Source organism: Bufo bufo, chromosome 10, assembly GCF_905171765.1.
Source record: "Bufo bufo chromosome 10, aBufBuf1.1, whole genome shotgun sequence".
Classification (NCBI taxonomy): domain Eukaryota; kingdom Metazoa; phylum Chordata; class Amphibia; order Anura; family Bufonidae; genus Bufo; species Bufo bufo.
Window position 1 is genome coordinate 44149792 of NC_053398.1, and position 22469 is coordinate 44172260.

At 44.9% G+C, this 22469-nt stretch overlaps 1 protein-coding gene across 1 annotated transcript in view; it reads left to right on the forward strand.

Annotated features, from left to right (window-relative positions):
• CHID1 (chitinase domain containing 1) overlaps positions 1-22469 on the forward strand; it is a 504441-nt gene that overhangs the window by 144464 nt on the left and 337508 nt on the right. The window contains exon 8 of the mRNA XM_040410433.1: positions 4151-4243. Coding sequence (XP_040266367.1) covers positions 4151-4243 — 93 coding nt within the window. The remainder of the gene's footprint in view (positions 1-4150; positions 4244-22469) is intronic.

The window sequence follows — 22469 nt, forward strand, 5'->3', positions numbered from 1 at the left end:
GGTAGATTTGCCTGCAGCATTTTCTGCCAAAGCCAGAATGTATAAGTCCTTCCTTTATATATAGATTCCTTTGTCTGCCTCAAAACCTCATCCACAAAACTCTGTATGGCAGTACCCTTAGGGCCAGTTTGCACGACTGATTTTAAAAAACACGCTTAAAAAATCAGCGTGGAATCAGCGTGTTTTCTTTTCAGCATGTTTTTTATGCGGTTTTTGACGCAGTTTTGATGTTTGTTTGTTTTTTAACCAATGGGTGTTCATTTCACTGCAAAACTGAATTTTCCGCTTGAGGTTTTTGATACGGATTTGCGCCAAGAAATGCACAGAAAACGCACACAAAAAAAACATGGACTTACAGGGAGTGGTTTCTTCTGCTTCCTAGTCATTTCAACGGGAGATTCAGCTGTGCTGAAGATGCTTCAACAGCTGGGATTCTGCCCCAAGATAGGCTATGCTGCTTCTTTTTTACACGTGTAAAAAAAACGAATAAAAACAAGCACTGCCTCACATTGAAATAAATGGGAGGCTGTTTTAGGGCGTTTTTGGAGCTGATTTTGAGGCAGAAATGCTCCAAAATCAACACTAGTGATGAGCGAAGTGAGCTTTGGATCCTAGATCTGAAGTTGCTTCGCTCAAAACTTCGGTTTAATGCTGTACAGAGATCCATCTCCGTAAAATGTACGGCCTCCGACAAGGTCGCGAGGCCATACATTTTACGGAAAAACTTTGGTATTTGATTTTTAAACTGAAAAACCTTTTTAAAGCTTGGATTCGAACTCTGCATTGGTTCCAACTGGTACCTCGGATCTCCGTACAGCATTAAACCGAAGTTCTGAGCGAAGCGACTTCGGATCTTGCATCCGAAGCTCGCTTCGCTCATCAGTAATCAACAGCGAAAAACTCAGTGTGAACTGGCCCTTAGCAAGCAGCGTTTCCGTGTTTTACAAGCCAATCAACATTCAGCCTCCGAAAAAAGCCAAGTGGAGCAGTTTATCGCCTCTGCTGCTTTGTGTTACTGATTTGACACAGGTCTCAAATGTCGGAGCCCCACAGATCCGACATGCTGTACTCAGTCTTTATGAGCAGCCCCTACTTGATCGTTATTTTTGTGTATTTGGAGACAGTTTGGGTGCCAATCTTTCCAGCTGTAGGATATTTACTCAGTATATCCAATGAGCAGTGTATATATCGAGTGATTGGGCAACTATTCATCTCTGTTGTATTGGGTTTGTATTACACTCTTTGTCTCCTTTTACGTAATTGATTCCATGTAGATAGAAAACAATGAGCGCAATTCTCACCGTATCCAGCATGGGATCTGAAGTTACGGAGGCAGAAGCCACTTGTAGCACTAGTAAATAAATAGAATATGTTTTATTCTGCCAGGTAATAGACATTTCAGGCAAATAATTGTGTATAGATAATGGAAGCCAGCGCCGTTTATCCGGTAGAAGTCTTCTTCGCACACATTATAACGAAACTGTCACAAACCCTCATTTCCAGAATGCGTGAAGCTAGCAGAGATTTCTGGAGGTTCGTTTTGTCAACTAGCAGGGGGCAACAGGCGCATTTATTTCTTTTTGTTGATCCCTTCCATGAAGGAGATGATACTTTTCATGTTTTGCTGTGGAAAAATCATATTTGGTTGTTTTTGAGTATTGTAAAGAGCCGGGCAGATCCAAAGGCCAAGTAAGTAGCTGACGACTCCTAAATTTTACAGAAATGTCAGCGTTTTAAACCATTTATCTTGATTTCTTAAAGGGAATAATTGTCCTGGATGTGATAGTCACAGGTCACATCACTGCATAAATGAGCTGCCCACAGGAATAATGGAGGAGATTTCTTACATTTATTGCGCAGGTTCCTTCACCAGTGCAGCATAAGGTCTATTCATTCATTAGGAGGACACGCGTCTGGTTGATGAATATGACGTGGAATTCAAACTACGGCAGGCGATTAAAACTTGTTCGAAGAGTCGCAAGAAGCTAGTCTCTGAAGGCCTGCCAACTTTTCCTCACGCCTTTTTGCAAACATATTGCCAACTATAATGGCTCATGCGCACGACCACGCCGTGTTTTGCGGTCCGCAAATTGCAGATCCACAAAACACGGATACCGCCCATTATGTAAATGCTTATTGTCCACAAAATGGACAAGAATAGGACTTTTTTTTTTTTTTTTTTGTGAGTGGCGACGTAACGGTGCAACCGATGCGAACAGTCCACATCTTTTGCGGCCCTGTTGAAGAGAAATGAATCTGTCCGCACCCGAGCTGCAAGAAATGCGGCTTGGATGCGGACCCAAACAACGGTCGTGTGCATGAGCCCTAAAGCAGTGGCTTTAGGAATATGGCTTAAATGGAGTGTTAAAGTTGCCCCAGTATTCTAAAGGCCACTATACACTGCTCAGATGATTGTCGGGAAGAAAAAAGCGTTCCTTCTTTGCAGCAGTCTCCTCCATAGTATGGGGAGGAGCGGTCGCTAATGCGATCTCTCATCCCAATACAGAATCATTGTTTACTGGCAGCAGAGTTTTGTTTAGACGGCATGATCTGCTGCCGGCAAACTTTAGGTGATCTTATTACCCGATGAATGAGCATTTCCTCGGGTAAGCAGCGGCAGATTATTGCTAACGAGCGTTCCTAATAAAGGGACATTAAGAGCCCATTTACACAGGCTTATTTATAATCTGTCCATAACCAGTGCGATCGACAATATGGCAACTGATAGTCTCATGTATACGTCTGTTTATATGGAGCAATTGAGCAGTGAGTATGTGTGGATGAATGAATGATCATGTGATCTTTCTTCTCCATGCAGTTTGCATTATGGTCGGCAGCGCATCCCTGTTTACCTGAAGGGATGCGCTGCAGACAAACAGTGGTTTTTATGTCCGTATAGAGGATGCAATCTTTGACGAGCGAGCATTCTCGTTTGTCGCTTGATCAGTGCCCATGTTTACACGGGACAAGTATCATTCAGGCAATCATTGGTCCATGCGAATGGACCATTAGCTAATGGTCTACAAACTGTGGCTTCCCAATTCCCAACTTGCTTTGAGGGTCACATACTGTGTCTGCATGCCAGGTGTCGAAGCACTAGTGATTTTAAAGCGGTTGTTCAATGAAAACTGGGGGTGGGAGTCGTGGTCATGACCCTTTCAAGAAGTGGCTGTGGGCAGTTTTGAGCTGTCCACGTATTACACTGATGGACATTAATCTTCTGCAGGGGAAATGTCTGGGGGTGCCGGCTTCCCCCACCAAAATCAGCTCTTTCTGGCGTTGTTGGGAGTTGGACTTAGTCGTTTTGGTGCTTGGTAGCCGTACCGTTAGAAACTGCAAATCAGAAGATCACCTTGGTGGAGTCAATGAACTTTGATCTTTTTCATACGCATGTTCAAATCCATATTCATGTCCCTGAGGTGTGATGTTGTAGGAGTTGGTGCTGATTTGACCTAAAAGGATTATCCAGGAAAAGATATTTTTGACTTGTCTTCAGGATATGTTGTCGGTATCAGATCTGCTATTGTCTCCACACTCAACTGAATAATAGCTAAACATGAAGGAAGGTTTGTGAGACGCACAGGACTGAGGAAAAATAAGGAGGAGGTGCTGCCAGTAAAGAGGATCCGCCCTTCCTCTAAAAGTGTATAAATAATGATAAAAAAGTATACTGGGCACACTCACTTATGCAGAATCATACATTTTATTAATACTAGACATATAAAATAAAATACAATCAATTACTCTAAGAACGCATATAAAATACAATCAGTTAGTATATGAGCACATTAGCACAATAAAACCATAATGGTTTTATTGTGCTAATGTGCTCATATACTAACTGATTGTATTTTATATGCGTTCTTAGAGTAATTGATTGTATTTTATTTTATATGTCTAGTATTAATAAAATGTATGATTCTGCATAAGTGAGTGTGCCCAGTATACTTTTTTATCATAATAGCTAAACATGGTGTATGTTCCGGTGGTGCCCATTACTCCCTTTCACAGACAGTTTTAATAAATGTAAACCCACCCATTACACAGCTCACCATTTTTGGGGACCTAACATGTCCATTAATAATAGTGGTTCGATGCTCTTATATATTTGCTTTGATTGTATGTTATACAGCTGTTTTCCTTGTTGCAGGGAGCTGGTTCACATTTTGACACACATCGGGCAAGCACTTCACCAAGCCAAGCTTCAGTTCATTCTGGTTATCCCTCCTGCAGTAGCACCAGGGTAAGTGAACCCGTCATTTTTCACCCATTTTTATTATGGTAGCCAATAGGCAGACACAGATTATGTAATCGCACCACACGTGGATTGGGTGCACTTAGTTGGTTCGGATCACAATGTTTTGCATTTTATTTCCCTGCCAGTTGGGTACTGGGAATTTGTACGGAACCAGAAGTCACAAGATGAAACAGAACTCCTTAAAGGGGTTTTGTCACTTCAGGAGCTGAACCCGGATATAACCCCCATACAGTATAACATCACCTTGTGGCTGCCCCCATACAGTATAACGTCTCCTTGTGGCTGCCCCCATACAGTATAACGTCTCCTTGTGGCTGCCCCAATACAGTATAACGTCTCATCGTGGCTGCCCCCATACAGTATAATGTCACCTTGTGGCTGCCCCCATACAGTGTAACGTCTCCTTGTGGCTGCCCCCATATAGTATAACGTCTCCTTGTGGCTGCCCCATACAGTATAATGTCTTGTTGTGGCTGCCCCACACAGTATAATGTCTCCTTGTGGCTGCCCCGTACAGTATAATTTCTCCTTGTGGCTGCCCCCATACAGTATAACGTCACCTTGTGGCTGCCCCCATACAGTATACCTTCACCTTGTGGCTGCCCCCATACAGTATAACGTCACCTTGTGGCTGCCCCCATACAGTATAACGTCTCCTTTTGGCTGCCCCCATACAGTATAACGTCTCCTTGTGGCTGCCCCCATACAGTATAATGTCACCTTGTGGCTGCCCCCATACAGTATAATGTCACCTTGTGGCTGCCCCCATATAGTATAACATTTCCTTCTGGCTGCCCCCACACAGTATAACGTCACCTTGTGTTTTTTTTCTTTTAAATGGATATTTCATATATCAAAAATATTCAGACGATAACGATATTATGAAATTTATCGCGATAACGATATATATTGCGATAAATTTCTTAATCGTTATCGCCTGAAGATTTTTGATATCGTCCAACCCATTATAGACCACCCATCAGTGCCGATGATGTCTACGGGGTCACTGCTGGGCGGAAGCCTCTACCTAGCAGTGTGAGAATGTAAACCAGCCACCACTAGCCTACCACATAGATGTGCAAGTCTGAGAGAGCTGCTCTATTTGTTAGGGGCTTTCTGCTCTGGTCCATGAAAGTGGGGCCCCAAACAAAGGGACCAACGTCTGTAATGTCCATACGACCCTGTCCATATACCTGAATATGGATAGCAATGTATTGCTGAAAAAAAAAACTTCTTGACTTGCAGTATTTTTACAGAGAAGGGGATATGGCAGGTTTGGACTCCTTTTTAGGCGTTTGTAGACCACTGTGTTCTGCTGCTGCATTTTGTCGCCCTAGACGCAGCTTTTCTTCCTCCCATATACAATATGACATTTCTTCTGCAGGTGTGTGTGAGTGATGTAGAGGCGTGCATGCCGCTCATGACCTGCCTTTCTGTCTGATGAATGCAGTTGCTGTGTGGGCTGCTTATCTGTGATATCCGATAAAACCTGTGACCCACGCTTTCTGCGGGTGCCTCCTAATTATGTTATCCTACAGTTCCCTTTAGGCTCTTGGTAACGGTCCGGAAAATCCATTACTGCGCTTATTTTCCATTTAATAGCCGCACACCATATTTCCCTAAGGCTTTGCTGATGTACCCCCCCTAACGCTTTCAGTTGCTCCGTGTCCTTCTTAGTCTATACTGCTGCTCGCTGCCTTTATTTCATTGCATATTACGAGAGCTATTCTTTTCTTGACCAGTTCTGATCTTCCCTGATTTTCACAAAACACACAACGAGGGATATTTATCAAGACTGGCATACCCACATGCCAGTCTGGATCTCCCTGCGCTGGCAAGAGATGCGCCTAATTTATTAAGAAGCAGATGCCTCTTAATAAATTAGGCGCATCTCTGCCCTGATGTGCGCCAGAAATTTAAGTCTACGCCAGACCTCTGTTATAACTTCAGCCAGTTTCTGGCGAAAGCTACAGTAAATCTGTCTGGTAGCGCAAAGCCTTGCCCCCTTTACTTTTCTTGCCAAACTCTTTAATAAATGTCCCTTAATCTGTCACTTTGCATAAGCAGAGTGGGGGAGATTTATTAAAACTGGTGTAAAGGAAAATTGGTTTAGTTGCCAAAAACCAATGAAGAACCCCAAGACCCCACCTCAAATGTGAACTGAGATCCCTTCTTTACTAACAGCTTAGGCTACTTTCACACTGGCGTTTTGGTTTCCGTTTGTGAGTCCGTTCAGGGCTCTCACAAGCGGTCCAAAACGGATCAGTTTTGCTCTAATGCATTCTGAATGGAAAAGGATCCGCTCAGAATGCATCAGTTTGCCTCCGATCAGTCTCCATTCCGCTTTGGAGGCGGACACCAGAACGCTGCAGCGTTTTGGTGTCCGTCTGACAAAACTGAGCCAAACGTATTCGTTCTGACACACAATGTAAGTCAATGGGGACGGATCCGTTTTCTATGACACAATAGAAAACGGATCCGTCCTCCATTGACTTTTAATGGCGTTCAAAACGGATCCGTCTTGGCTATGTTAAAGATAATACAAACGGATCCGTTCTGAACGGATGCAGACGTTTGTATTATCTGAACAGATCCGTCTGTGCAGATCCATGATGGATCCGCACCAAACGCAAGTGTGAAAGTAGCCTTAGGCTACTTTTACATGAGCGCCGATCGATGACATAACAAGTTGATCGCTGGTCTTTTAACTGTATTTATATTTAGCAGTCATCGTAAGACGTGTACAGACATGATTTACATGGGACAATGATCGTGAACAGACATACAAAAAAAACGTCATATTTGCCAACACTCCAGGAAGAAGGTAGACCTCCTAAACTCCTGGAATAGTTGGCAAATCCCCCAGTGCCGTATAATCCTCCTGGCACCTCCTATAAAACAGCCTTAACATTGTAGCATTGGCATGCTGCTTCATCAGACTCCACTTGAATGTCCAAACACACATTGCGGGTTCAGCTCCTGTCCTGAAAAGGGGAGTGATCTATGGTAAAGGGGGCATGGTCTAAGAAAAGGGTTGTGCCAATGGGCAAAAATTCGACAAAGCGATTCATGCGCCACACCCTCCAGCCTCCCACTTCTGAAAAGATGGCAAATACGATGAAGGTTCTTTCAGCTGATCTTTGGCCCATTAAAAAGCTGTGTCTGGACAATGCCGGGAATTGTCCAGACACAAACCGCAGCATGCATCAGTTTGTGTCCGGCCGATCCTCTGCATTGTGTGCCAGAATGCATACAGATCTCCACCGGACCCCATTATACTTAATGGGGCCGGCTGGCATTCCGTCGCCGTCCAGCAGGCCGGATCTGGAGAGTTCTTTGCTGGAACAGCCTGCCAGAATTAACACAGCAGGTGTGAAACTAGTCTAAGACAGGCTGCCTGCTCACTGAAGGATCAAATTACATCATTCTATAGTCTGTGGAGAGGGGACGGGGAGGAGCAGTGAGCAGCAGAATGAAAAACAGAGACCCATGCATAATTTCTATATGCTGCTTCTGAGTAAGTGATATATGCTGCTCTGAGAGAGATAGGGAGCAAAACCTGCTGTCTTCATGTGTATTCTGTGGGCAGACATCAATACAGCTGGTCTCCATTCCCCAGCTCAGGGACATATGTAGATGCAGTATGCAAAGGAGAAAGCTGCTAAAAAAAATGGCAGATCTATCTATAATACTTTGCCACCACTCATGTACAAAAAACACACAGAAGTTTCTGTATGCTTTAGCCCAAAAAAAAAACATTGCTGTGGTCCAGCTGTATGCCCTCTAGGCCTCAAATTCTCAACCTTTGGTACTTGTACCACAGGAGGTACCCATAGATTCCATGGGAGGAATTTATCATTCCTTTCAGCCCAACTTTTATTGGTAAGTCACAAATGGCATATTTTACAACTTTTTAAATACCACTTAGAAAACATTTTTGCGCAAGTAGCATTTCTCCGCTGCCCCTGCCACTTTACCAAAAAGGGAGGGGGCAGGGCCAGCTGGTGTAGATTTCAGGTAAGGCTCATGGACTTACAGATATTCGCATAATTTATGAAGAGGCATGCACTTCATCATGAATTAGGCAAATCTTCCGGTAGGGGAGATCATTTTAAGATACATTCCCCCCCAGTGTCTTTTTACTGTGCCTTTAGTGGGTGTAGCACAATGGGAGTACGGTACCTTTTTTTGTAATTGATTTGAGTGTTTAGGAACATTAAGAAACACTGGTCTAGACAATTTTCTGCTTTCATTTATATAGCTCTAAAAAGAGCACGAGTTAAATGACAAAATTATGGCTTCCTGCATCTGCCACTAGAGGGAGCTGAGCCTCTCACTGAGTTTATCATAAAACACTTTCTGGGGTATTGGAGCTCTGTATCAGATAATAAAGATACAGGTATAGCAGTGGGGTACCCAGGTTAATTAAAACTCCAGTGTCAGGCAGCAGTGTGTTAAAAAGTGTGTCTGTAAATATCAAAATGATGTTCTGCAGTAGAGCTAGGCAAGACACAAAGCAAAGAGAAAAGCTCAATGTGACAATCCACACTGAAATTATGACGAATGAAAAACATTTCATATGTATTTTGTTGAACTCGACTGTGTCTGGGGAGGAGAGAAGTAATGTTATTTTATATATTGTGTGTTAAAGAGGACCAGTGTCACCTCTCCCAACATGTCTGTACTGTAATGTACCAAATTACCATGACCATTCTGAAACATCTATACTTCTATGCCTCGATGTTGTGCCGTTCCTCAATTATTCCTGCCATTAGTTTATGAATGAATTCCCACCTGGTTGTTACCAGTTGGGAGTGTGTCACTGCGCAGTCTGACACTATCCAGTCGGTGCTACCAGTGTCATGCTGCGGGGACACACGCCCAGTTGGGGATTAATTCACAGACTTCTCGTAGGAATGGCACAACACAGAGTAATAAGAATAGAACTGAAACGCGTCATGATAGGTGACAGAAATATCTTCTTTCTAGATCTTAGTATTTGCTCTTTGGATTTCTTTCATTTTATAAGGCTCGGGTTACATGGAGACGCTTTGGAGCTCTACCGATTGATGTTAACCATTCAATGACCTCCGCAGTCCTTAGGATTATGTGTCCTGTAACTAATTTTATCCATCTGGATGGCAGCGGTACAGTAGCTCAGTAGTTAGAATGAAGTCTATGTGATCTTGGCGTAAAATCCATAGAAGGGTTTTGGGTAATTGTCCTAATGCCTCATATGGATAGTCACGTGAGTTTTTGAGCTCGATTGATGTAATTCTGGTGGATTGAGCCCGTAGAGTATAATCGTATATACTCAGCCGCTAAACTCTATAAGTTATTACGCCCACTTTGCAGGATGACTCACCTCATTAGCTGCATACAAATAGCTGTCAGTGGCAAGAACTGCTTGTTATCACTGCTAGTGTAATCCGGGATCATTAGCAGCCAATATTCTGCGATTCTACACTGAAGCCTGACACGGGATTCTGTTGAAAATGCGACACTCCGTGCTCCCCAGGTTGCAAATCCCATTTTTTTTTTTTTAGGTTGCATATTGCTCTTTTGACATCTACGTTTGACAGCCCGTTTTTATTAGAAAGCCTCCCTGATGGCTAGCTCTTTACAGGGTATCCTGCTTTTTTGTAACTCCCAATAATCCTCTGTAACCTGTCAGCAAGCGTTCACTTTTCCTGCAGCGCCACCACAGGTGGAATTAAGCATTATGCAGTTCCTATTTAAGGCCTTGTGCACGCAACCGTATCCATTTTGCTGTCTGCAAATTGCGTATGTTCAGCATACAGATGCGGTTCGCGTGCCGTCTGCATTTTTTGTGTGTGGACCCACTGACTTAAAGAGGACCTTTCACCCATTATGACATTGTGAACTAAGCATACAGACATGGAGAGCGGCGCCCGGGGATCTCACTGCACTTACGGTTATCCCTGGGCGCCGCTCCGTTCTCCCGCTATGTCCTCCGGTATCTTCGGTCACTAAGTTATGGTAGGCGGAGATTTCAGTCACTAAGTTATGGTAGGCGGAGTCTGCCCTTGTTCTGCTCTAGCGCTGGCCAATCGCAGCGCAGAGCTCACAGCCTGGGAGGTTCTTTTCTCCCAGGCTGTGAGCTCTGCAATGCGATTGGCCAGCGCTAGAGCAGAACAAGGGCAGACTCCGCCTACCGTAACTTAGTGACCGAAGATACCGGAGGGCATAGCGGGAGAACGGAGCGGCGCCCGGGGATAATAGTAAGTGCAGTGAGATCCCCGGGCGCCGCTCCACATGTCTGTATACTTAGTTCACATTGTCATAATGGGTGAAAGGTCCTCTTTAATGGGTCTGTGGTATGCATTGTGAGGACATAGTCTGTATTTTTGCGGAAGGGACATGCGGAAAGCATATGGGTGATCTGTGTGCTTTCCGCATCCGTATGTCCATTCTGAAAAAGGATAGAACATGTGTTATACTTGCCCTCAAAATGTGCACCACAGACCCATTGAAGACCATGGATCCGCATAAGATGTAGATGCAACATGGTCTGTATCTGTGTTTTGCGGATCCATAGAAAGGAATGAGTTCTTGCGTGATCTGCTAAAATGCAGATCGGATGCGGAAGAAAAATATGGTCATGTGAATGAGGCCTAAATGAGTATATGGTGTTGTATAGATGTGAATTACGTACTTCTTAGTAGCAGGCTCATCATAGTCATAGAAGTAGTCAGCTTAAGGGTCCATTAACACGTCTGTAGAATGGGTCCGGAACCGTTCCGCAACGTTGCGGAACGAATCCGGACCCATTCATTCTCTATGGGGCCGGAAGAGATGCGAACAGCACACAGCGTGGCCTCGATCTTCTGGTCCGTTGTCCCGAAAAAAATAGAACATGTTCTATTCTTGTCAGCAATAGGCAGTTCTATGGGGGGGTGCCAGCTGGGTGTTTTGCGGATCCGCAATACACTACGGACGTGTGAATGGACCCTAAAGGGGTTTTCCAGGCTCCTGATATTGATGACCTATCCTCAAGATAGGTGAATAAAATCTGATCGGCGAGGGTATGAAACCCCCACAAGGAGCTGTATCCTGCAGCCTCTGGTGTTGAAACTATGTCTTTGAGGGCTCATGCACACGAGCGTGTGTGACCCGTGTCCTCCAAGACCCTCGCCAATCAGACATGAATGACAGGATAGGTCATCAATATTGGAAACCTGTTATGCGAACATTGATTTTCTAAGCGTTGTTGTTGATGTTAAAGGGGTCCTCTCACTTCAGCAAATGGCATTCATGTAGTGAATACAAGGCACTAAGGGCTCTTTCACACTTGCGTTCTTTTCTTCCGGCATAGAGTTTCGTCGTCGGGGCTCTATGCCGGAAGAATCCTGATCAGGATTATCCTAATGCATTCTGAATGGAGAGAAATCCATTCAGGATGCATCAGGATGTCTTCAGTTCCGGAACGGAACGTTTTTTGGCCGGAGAAAATACCGCAGCATGCTGCGCTTTTTGCTCCGGCCAAAAATCCGGAACACTTGCCCATTGAAAGGCATTGATCCGGATCCGGCCTTAAGCTAAATGTCGTTTCGGCGCATTGCCGGATCCGACGTTTAGCTTTTTCTGAATGGTTACCATGGCTGCCAGGACGCTAAAGTCCTGGCAGCCATGGTAAAGTGTAGTGGGGAGCAGTATACTTACCGTCCGTGCGGCTCCCCGGGCGCTCCAGAGTGACGTCAGGGCGCCCCGGGCGCATGGATGACGTGATCACATGGATCACGTCATCCATGCGCATGGGGCGCTCTGACGTCATTCTGGAGCGCCCCGGGAGCCGCACGGACTGTAAGTATACCGCTCCCCCGCTCCCCGCTCCTACTATGGCAACCAGGACTTTAATAGCGTCCTGGGTGCCATAGTAACACTGAACGCATTTTGAAGACGGATGCCTCTTTAAATGCTTTCAGTTCACTTGCGTTTTTCCGGATCCGGCGGGCAAGTACACGACGGATCCGGACAACGCAAGTGTGAAAGAGCCCTTACTAATGTACTGTGATTGTCCATATTGCCTCCTTTGCTGGCTTGATTCTTTTGTTCATCACATTGTCAGGAAGCTGCGGGACACCCCGGAGCTCTGGTGAGCGCAGTGACCTCCCGGCAGCTTACCAATCACAGCACTGTACATTGTATAGCTGCTCTGCTTGGTATTGCAGCTCAGCCCCATTGACTTGGATGAAAAAATAGGCCACGTGACCGATAAACGTCAATATCACTGACCTAAGAAGGGGCCACGTCATTCACTGAGCGTCTGACCTCTTCTAAAAGCTGATAGGCGGGGGTGCCCGCTGATCTGATATTGATTACCTATCCTGAGGATAGGTCATCAGTATCTATTCCTGGACAACCCCTTTAAGTGAATATACGTTTTAATGAATCTTTCGCCACAAAACTGCATATCAGTCTGCTCCGCTCCTCCTGCTCTCTAACCTGCTGCCCACAGATAGGACTGTATGAATAACATACCAGGTTTCATTGAATTGAAGGAATGGTAGATGAAGTTTGTTGAAACGGCAGCATAGGATCTCCAGATCTTCGTGCATACGGGATACCCTGTCATTTTTTTTTCAGTTCCTCCATCATAAATATTAAAGAACTGATATTTGTGTTACTTCTTTTTAAGTATTTCATTGAAGATGCATATGCACATGAAAAATGATACCCATGAGGAACATCCACCTCCTTATATTTCCCGCAGTCACTTCTTCTACCCCCTCATTGCCAGGGAAGTAATTCCGCGTAATTCCCTTTGGCGTCTGTGGAATACTCTGTTATTTGTTTCCAAAATGTCAATTACCTCTAATACCCACAGCCTAGAAGTTCACGGACAAGGTGAGAAAAGCATCTCTGTCGGATGCCTCCAGCAGAGTCTGAGGGTTAAAAGCATCAATAAACCGTGGAGACGTTGATTGGAGCCTGGACTGTTCTGCTCCCTCCGCCCCTCTCCTCTGTGATGTGCACCGCTCAGAGGGAAGTCCATTAAGCTGTCCGTGGACTCTGCGAATAACCTTTAGCAGTGCGACAGCCCCCCTCTCACCTCTGCTCAATCCAGGGAGATAAACGCCAGCCCCCGTGTTTGATCATCTCCCTTTTCTTCAAACAGATTAGAAACGATTCCAGTTCAGGGCTTTGGAAATTGATTTCCTTCTCTTCTCTCCGTTCCAGTTGACGAGTGACCCCTCGCTGCTCCCGTGTCTTCTTTTTTTTTTTTGGTAATTTATTTATTTATTTTCAAGCCTTTTGTGTCCTGTCATTAATTGTCCCTCGTCATCCGCTGTTCGGCCCCTTTCCACTCTTGTTTCTGGCCATTTTAATCACGTCGTAAGTCTGAGAAGCAAAAGATAAATCCGTTGTCTCGACTGGAATTTTGAGCACCATCCTGGGGCGACGCATTAAGCAGATAGATAATAGTTGGCGCATTGGATTGACACACATATTGATCAAAGGGCATCTTTGGATTTAAGAAATTGTTGACTTTACGTAGGAACCTAACAAGCACCTGACAGCAGGGTCAAACCTATTAAACCAGGGATGCCATCTGCTGGGGTTGATCCTGCCGTTTAAAATGATATCTGTCTTATGAAAATCGATTGCAGCATTCCCGAGAAAAATACTTTTATTCTTTGTGCAACTAAGGGCTTCAGTGCACCGAGGGGCGGGGTCAGCACTGGAAGCAGGAGGAGCCGAAGGGGAACAGAGGGTCTAGGCCCCACCCATCAGTGCATTGAAGACTTCATTTTCAGACAGAATAAAAGTCTTTTTTTCTCAGGAACGCTGCAACCAATTTTCACAAGACAGGTATTGTTTTAATCAGCAGGGACAACCCTACCGAGCAGTGTGCTTGGTTTAATAGGGTTGATTTTGATGACAGATAGTCTTTAAGAATATTGGCTCAAAATTAAAATTAAAAAACTATTTCTTCTGCTGAGTCTCTGGTTGGCAACCATTATGGCTGCCATTACACCCCCTGCTAGGGATTTTCAGAAAACTTTCCTAGAGTATTTGATCACAATTTTACGTGTCCTGTGATCCTCACTCTGGTACCCATTGTATAGCTTGGCAGGTTTGCTGTTTAGAAGTGGAACCTGTGATGGCCTTATTTCTTTATTGCCAGTTTTCCCAGAAATGGATATTACCCGGGAATGACTGAAAAGAGGAAGATAACCCAATAGATTAAGTTTTTTATTATTAAATAAAAGTAAACTGTATTAACTCTATGCTATGGAACAGATCTACTACCGCACTTTGACGGAAATCTGTCAGCAGTTTTGATAATGCTAAACTGTTGACAGCCCTAAGTAGGGATTGGGAGAACAGTACAAACATACTGTTTGGGGAGACTTTATCATCAGGAGTAGTGAGAATATGAACTTTTATTCTGCCAGATTCTGCTCCTTGGATGCAGTGGAGGTCAAGCTTCACTCTACATTGAGCAGCTGCAGCCCCTCCAATCTCTGAAAGTCACAGCTGTCGTTGGCTTCTGGTTGGATACTACAAAGCATAGGGAGAAGCTGTGAATGTGGAGAGCACTTCACAATGTACTGTAGCTCTGCCTCCTGGACACTTAGGGATCAAAATGTGGCTGAATAAAAGTTCATATTCTCACTACTCCTGATAAAAGGAACAAAAAAGGTATGTTTGTACTGCCCTCCCATACTTAGTGCTGTCAGCAGTTTAGCATGTTACAAACTGCTCACAGACCCCCTTTAAAGGTAACCTGTCCTCAACCTTATGCTACTCTTACTGAGAGCAGCATAACCCTGTAACAGATGCACTGATTTCAACAGTCTACCACTTACCTGCTGGTTTAAAGCAGAGAAGCAGAGAATTAAATCCATGGGAGATCCATATTGTGATCTGCACGTAGCTCATGCAGATTTTGCAGAATCTAATCCAATAACTATCGTATCGTATCTGATAACTACTATTTCATTTCTAATTATTAGCTGCCTGACTTCACCTTTCATAGTAACTTATGAAGGTTGGAGTTCTTCTGGGTGACTGAACAGAAAAAAATCCTTCTCTACACATAGGTCACAGCATGTTGATAGATGACTGAGTATATAGTGCTATTGTATATAGCTGGCATTAGGTATCATTTGGCAAATCTGAAAGAGTTACAGTATTGGCATACATAGATGATTGCACGGTTAGGATATGCTGCATACAGATTTTACCATTGATTTTGCTTCAGCTATGCCTCAATATTTCACCCTTGGTGTCCTTTGAAAATCTGCAGCATACTCTAAAATCTCTTCAGATTCCCTTCACTACATGGGAACGGGATTTTGAAAACTAGTTTTGTCTTAGTTATAACAAGCACTGGCGTATATTCAATGGAGGAAGACCATGTGACTGGTATGGGGCCTGGTGGGAGGAAGAGACCCAGCACTGAACTTCTTTCCCACATGAAATCACTAGTTTTTTGTACAGCTGCCACTAGGGGGAGCTCATTGCAAAGACATTATTACAGTAACTATATAAATTCCTATGCACTGAGCTCCCCCTAGTGGTGGCTGCAGGCAGCCAGTTTTGTAATATGTTATGAGAAGAGAAGCAGTGATTTAGTTTTGTATGGGGAGGTTTAATAATGTACAGTATATACAGCAGTTGTCTGGTTTAAAATGAAATAAAAATTTAGAAATATTCTGTGAATTATGAAGCACCTGTTTCACTTTTTTCTGACATAGAAGTCTGATAAAGTGGGTGAGGCGGAAGGCGACTTTTTTTTATTACAATTTTCAATTAAAATTTCTTCTGATCAATGAGAAAGACCCTTAAAATTATCAGAGATCAGCAGCTTTTCATTCTGGGTTTCCAGGTGGGGCAGGAGGGTGGGAGGAGGAATCCCGCATTGCACTTCCTCTCTTCCTGACAATAAAGCACTGCATTTTGATACAGCTGTCACTAGGGGGAGCTCAATGCAAAGACATTATTACAGTAACTGTATAAATTCCTATTCACTGAGCTCCCCCTAGTGGTGGCTGCAGGCAGCCAGTTTTGTAATGTATTTTGCGAAGGGAAGCTGTATGGTGGAGATTTATTAATGTATTTATGGCAGTTGTCTAAATATTCTGTTCAGAATGAGTGCCTTATTTTAGGACACTTGTTTTACTTTTTCTGACATAGAAGTCAGTGGGTGAGGTCGAGGGCGACTTCTTTTTATTGCAATTTTTAATTAAAATTTCTTCTGATCAATAAAAAAAAAAACTTTAAAATGATCAGAAAGTCTGCGGCTTTGAGTTCTGCGTTGCCTGGGTGTGTTTGGATGGGACACAATTTTGCAGTGGGATCCTATGAGGTTTGTGTACGCCCCTGACAACTAGCCATAGATCTCCACTGTTGCGCTCACTGACTGCGCTGTAATATCAGTGGTTATGATGTGATCTATGAATCCTATATGAATAAAGCAATAAGATTGACGTGTGAAGGACGAAGGGTGACAGCATAAATGAATCGGCGTACATTCAGTGATGGATCGAAGTATCTAGCCCGGCAGATCTTCTTTACCCCATGATAGATGACCATCTGCTCGTAAACACATTTGTATTCCGCTGTCACATTCACTAACTTTCCTCCTCGTTTTTGTTCTTCCATCATATGGGGAAATACGTCATTGACCACAAATGGTTTGATATGAGAGACGTCCATGCGATGTACACATGAAGCCACGACGCTTTCCTCTGACTAGAGACCCTGAAGGTCACGCTCCGGTGACATATTTTTTGATCATTTTAATGGCAGGCATGGACTTAAAAGCCATTTAACTACAAGCTCCGGGTATTCCTCCCTCCTCACAAAACCTTTTAAAATATATTGAATTTCTGCTGATGGATAAAAGCCGCAGTCTGATTCCCGCTGATCTCCTCCTCACAACAGCCATAAAGCACCAAACCCGCTGCACAAATATTTGTTACTATTCACTTTCCGGTATTGGACCCCTTCAATTTTCTCTATATCCCCCCAACTATAAAGTAAATTTGCCACATGTTTTATTTATCAGGCTCTATCTTTTCCTCTGGATGTTTGGTATAATTTTCAGACATGATTGCATCTTAGAAGTTTCTGGTTTGCATCTCGTGTGATTTTCTTCCACAGTAAGTGCTCTAAATGGTCTTAAAGGGGATCTCCAGGAAATATTATTGATGACCTGTCCTCTGGGTAGGTCATCAGTATCGGATCAGTGGGGATCCGAATCGCAAGACTGTTAGAAGAGGCTGTGCGCCCGAGAACCGCAGCCCCTTCCTAGGCCATGTGATGTCACTGTACTTCAGTCACATGGCCTAGTTGCAGCTCGGACCCATTCAAGTTATTGGGGCCGCCGAGCTGCAATACCAAGCACAGCAGCTATACGATGTACGGCGCTTTCCTTAGTAAGCGACCGGGAGCCCACAGAGCTCCAGTAAGCGGCACATTTTCCTGAAACAGCTGATCGGTGGGAGTGGCGGGCCAATGTGATGTTGATGACCTAGCCTGTGGATAGACTAAAAAAATGTACCGCATATGCCCGGGCCCCTCACACTGAATATACTTATTTGGCTCCCTGCTCCTGGTCCCCTCACCAACACTGCTGCTTCTCCCCGTGCGCGGATAACACAGCCAATGGCAGGCGGGGACGGGGACGAGCCTCCCTAGCATCGCAGGTGACGATAGGGAGGCTTATCACCACCTGCCATTGACTGCTACCCCCCAGAACTGGACTGGGAGAAGCAGCAGCATTGGTGCTGGGATCAGGAGCAGGGAGCCAAGTAAGTATATATTTAGTGTGAGGGGCCTGGGCATATGCGGTACATTTTACAGTCTTGGATAACCCTTTTTAATAAATTTTATGCAAATAATACCCCTTTAGGCTACGGCTACAGATTTGGAAGCATTACATGAGGTGCAGCTGTGTCACCAAGTATAGTAGTGTAATAGCGGGGCTGGCACAGGAATAATTGGGGTCGTAGTGCAACTTGCACATCTCCTGCAACTCTGCATGCAAATCGTAAAAAACAATCCAGCAGTATTGAATTATTTGCAGTTTGCGTGTTGCGGGTGCAGCAAATGTGCGAATTGTGCTGCAACCCCGCTACACTGCGGTATTTAGTCGTGCAACAGGTGTCACTAGCCAAATCCTTATGTCTCTCGTATTGGAAAAGTGACTTCAGTTTCTAGTCGCACATACAGTTGTGTTTAAAATAATAGCAGTCAGACATCACTAACCTGGCAATCACTGTTTTTGTTAGAAATTATATTTCTACATGGCAAATAATTTACTAGCAGGTTTAGTAGTGTAATAGAAATCCAACAGACCCAACAGTCATGACATGCATGCTGCTGATTCTGTGTAATTGAATCACTAATTGAAAGGGGCACATTCAAAATAATAGCAGTGTGGAGTTGAATTAGTGAGGTCATTCATTCATTCTTTGAAAAACAGGTGGCAATTATTGCCCCTATTGCCCTAAGGGGTATTGTCATCTTTGTAATCATGTTGTATTCTCCTCCCCCCCCCCCCCCCCCCCGAGCCTTTTCCTAAATATAATGCATAAAATAGAAAAATCCAATTGAATTGTTTATAGTCGCTGCCCATAGATACGGCCACCGATCGCCGGCCCGCTTACCCTGGTGATCCAGTGGCCGGCCTGTATTACATGTTGTGAGCGCGCACGTCGGGCGGCCGCGCATGCGCAGATCAACTTTACTTCGTGCCGCAGCTCCAAAGGAATATACTTCTGCGCATGCGCGGGCGCCCGAACACTTCGGTGGAGGAAGAGAAGAGTCGGACGTCTTTGGAATAGCCAACGGAGGACATGGGTAAGTATTATTTGTAAATGCCCCACCAATTCCACCAACGATTTACTAATAATATCATCAATCAAGAGCATCATCAATGGGGGCATTCTTCTTCTTAGGGGCACTAATGGGGGCATTATTCTTCCTGGGGGCACAACTGGAAGCATTATTCTTACTGGTGGGGCACTAATGGGGGCATTATTTTTCCTGGGGGCACTAATGGGGCAGTATTCTTCTTGGGGGCACTAATGGGGGCATTATTCTTCCTGGGGGCACAACTGGAGGCATTATTATTCTTGGGGGCATTATTCTTCCTGGGGGCATTATTCTTCCTGGGGGCACAACTGGAGGCATTATTCTTACTGGGGGCACAACTAGAGGCATTATTCTTACTGGGGGGGCACTAATGTAGGCATTATTTTTCTTGGGGGCACAACTAGAGGCATTATTCTTACTAGGGGGCACTAATGGGGGCATTATTTTTACTTGGGGCAATAATGGGGCAGTATTCTTCCTGGGGACACTAATAGGGGCATTATTCTTCTTAGGGGCACTAATGGGGGCATTATTCTTCCTGGGGACACTAATGGGGGCATTATTCTTAGGGGCACTAATGGGGGCATTATTCTTCCTGAGGGCACAACTGGAGGCATTATTCTTACTGGGGGGGCACTAATGGGGGCATTATTTTTCCCGGGGGCAATAATGGGGCAGTATTCTTCCTGGGGACACTAATGGGGGCATTATTCTACTTAGGGTTACTAATGGGGGCATTATTCTTACTGGGGGGGGGGCACTAATGGGGGCACTAATGGGGCAGTATTCTTCTTGGGGGCACTAATGGGGGCATTATTCTTCCTGGGGACACTAATGGGGGCATTATTCTTCCTGGGGACACTAATGGGGGCATTATTCTTCCTGGGGACACTAATGGGGGCATTATTCTTCTTGGGGGCACTAATAGGGGCATTATTCTTCCTGGGGGCACAACTGGAGGCATTATTCTTACTGGGGGGCACTAATGGGGGCATTATTTTTCCTGGGGGCAATAATGGGACAGTATTCTTCCTGGGGACACTAATGGGGGCATTATTCTTCTTAGGCCCCTTTCACACTGGCAAGTATTCCGCACGGATGCAATGCGTGAGGTGAACACATTGCACCCGCACTGAATCCTGACCCATTCATTTCTTTGGGGCTGTACACACGAGCGGTGATTTTCACGCATCACTTGTGCGTTGCGTGAAAATCGCAGCATGTTCTATATTCTGCGTTTTTCACGGCCGCATAGAAGTCAATGGGGTTGCGTGAAAATCGCAAGCATCCGCAAGCAAGTGTGGATGCGGTGCGATTTTCACGCACGGTTGCTAGGTGACGATCGGGATGGAGACCCGATCATTATTATTTCCCCTTATAACATGGTTATAAGGGAAAATAATAGCATTTTGAATACAGAATGCTTAGTAAAATAGGGCTGGAGGGGTTAACAAAAAATAAAAAATGTTTTAACTCACCTTAATCCACTTGTTCGCGCAGCCGGAATCTCTTCTGTCTTTAACTGTGAGCAATAGGACCTTTGATGATGTCACTGCGCTCATCACATGATCCATCACCACTGTCCACCAATGATATTACAATAGAGGGAGGGGGGGGAGAGGGGAGGCCGCACGCTGGCCACCAATAATATTACAATAAAGGCAGGGAGGGGGGTCTGCCCCCTGCTGCCTGGCAGCCCCTGATCTCTTACAGGGGGCTATGATACACACAATTAACCCCTTCAGGTCCGGCAACTGAGGGGTTAATTGTGCGGATCACAGCCCCCTGTAAGAGATCGGGTGCTGCCAGGCAGCAGGGGGCAGTCACTATGGGAACGCCTCTGTGTTAGAATATAATGTCGGATTTGAGTTTTCACGAAGTGAAAACTCAGCTCTGAAAAAGCTTTTATGCAGACGGATCTTCGGATCCGTCTGCATGAAAGTAGCCTACGGACACTGATCACGGACGCGGATGCCAATCTTGTGTGCATCCGTGTTTTTTCACGGACCCATTGACTTGAATGGGTCCGTGAACCGTTGTCCATCAAAAAAATAGGAAAGGTCATATTTTTTGGACTGACAGGATACACGGATCACGGAGGTGGATGACAAATGGGGCATTTTACGAGTTTTCAACGGACCCATTGAAAGTCAGCGGGTCCGCAGAAAATCACGGTAAACGGAACAACGGCCACGGGTGCACACAACGGTCGTGTGCATGAGACCTTATAAGGGAAAATAATAATGGTCGGGTCCCCATCCCGATTGTCTCCTAGCAACCGTGCGTGCACTTGCTTGCGGATGCTTGCGATTTTCACGCAGCCCCATTCACTTCTATGGGGCCTGCGTTACGTGAAAAACACACAAAGAGGAGCATGCTGCGATTTTCACTCAACGCACAAGTGATGCGTGAAAATCACTGCTCGTGTGCACAGCCCCATAGAAATGAATGGGTCGGGATTCAGTGCGGGTGCAATGCGTTCAACTCACGCATCGCATCCGCACGGAATACTCGCCCGTGTGAAAGGGGCCTAAACCAAGCGGAGTATTTCAGCCGTTAACATTGCAGTAGGAAGCGGTATAGAGCCTGCTGCGATTCCGTAAGACTTGATGGGACACATGGATACCGTAGAGTGGATAGGTGATGTTTTACAGTGGATTCTGGGGTAGGGGAATTAAAAGGCTCAAACAACAGCTTAAGTAGATAAGTGATCAGCAGTCATACCATATAAAAGCATATAAAGTAAAGAAACAGTCACTTGGCTAGGGTCAGATTTTGGTAAACTCATTGTTTCCAGACGCCCAAGATGGTGGATAATAAAGAGACAAGGTGACATGTAGGGAGTCTTTGTACCCTAAAGGCCACTTTACACCGCTATCGCTAACAAGCGTTCATGCGAATGTTTGTAAGATGAGTAAAGGTGCCGCCGATTACACCATAAACGAATGAAACACTCATTCTTCGAGTAACAAGACTGTTGGTGCAGGCACCTAAATCATTGTTTGCCGGTAGCAGATTGTGGTGTCTAAACAGCCTCTGCTCCCAGCAAACAATGATTCTGTATGGGGCCGAGCGATGGCATAAGCGATCACTTCTTCGCATACTGTGGAGGAGATTGCTGCCTGTACATACACTGGTCTCCTTCACTGACGAGCAGGCGATTTGTGGGGAAGGAACGCTTCCTTCCCGACAATTGTCTGCTCCATCAGGACATGCAAAGAGGCCTTGAGTGCCAACACTGGGATTGGCACAGAATATTCCAGAAAATTGCTTAACAAGCACGTGCTCTAAATTAATGCAGTATTGTTTAGATCTGTGCAAGTTTTGGTCCTAAAGTGGAAGAACTGATAAATGAACCCTT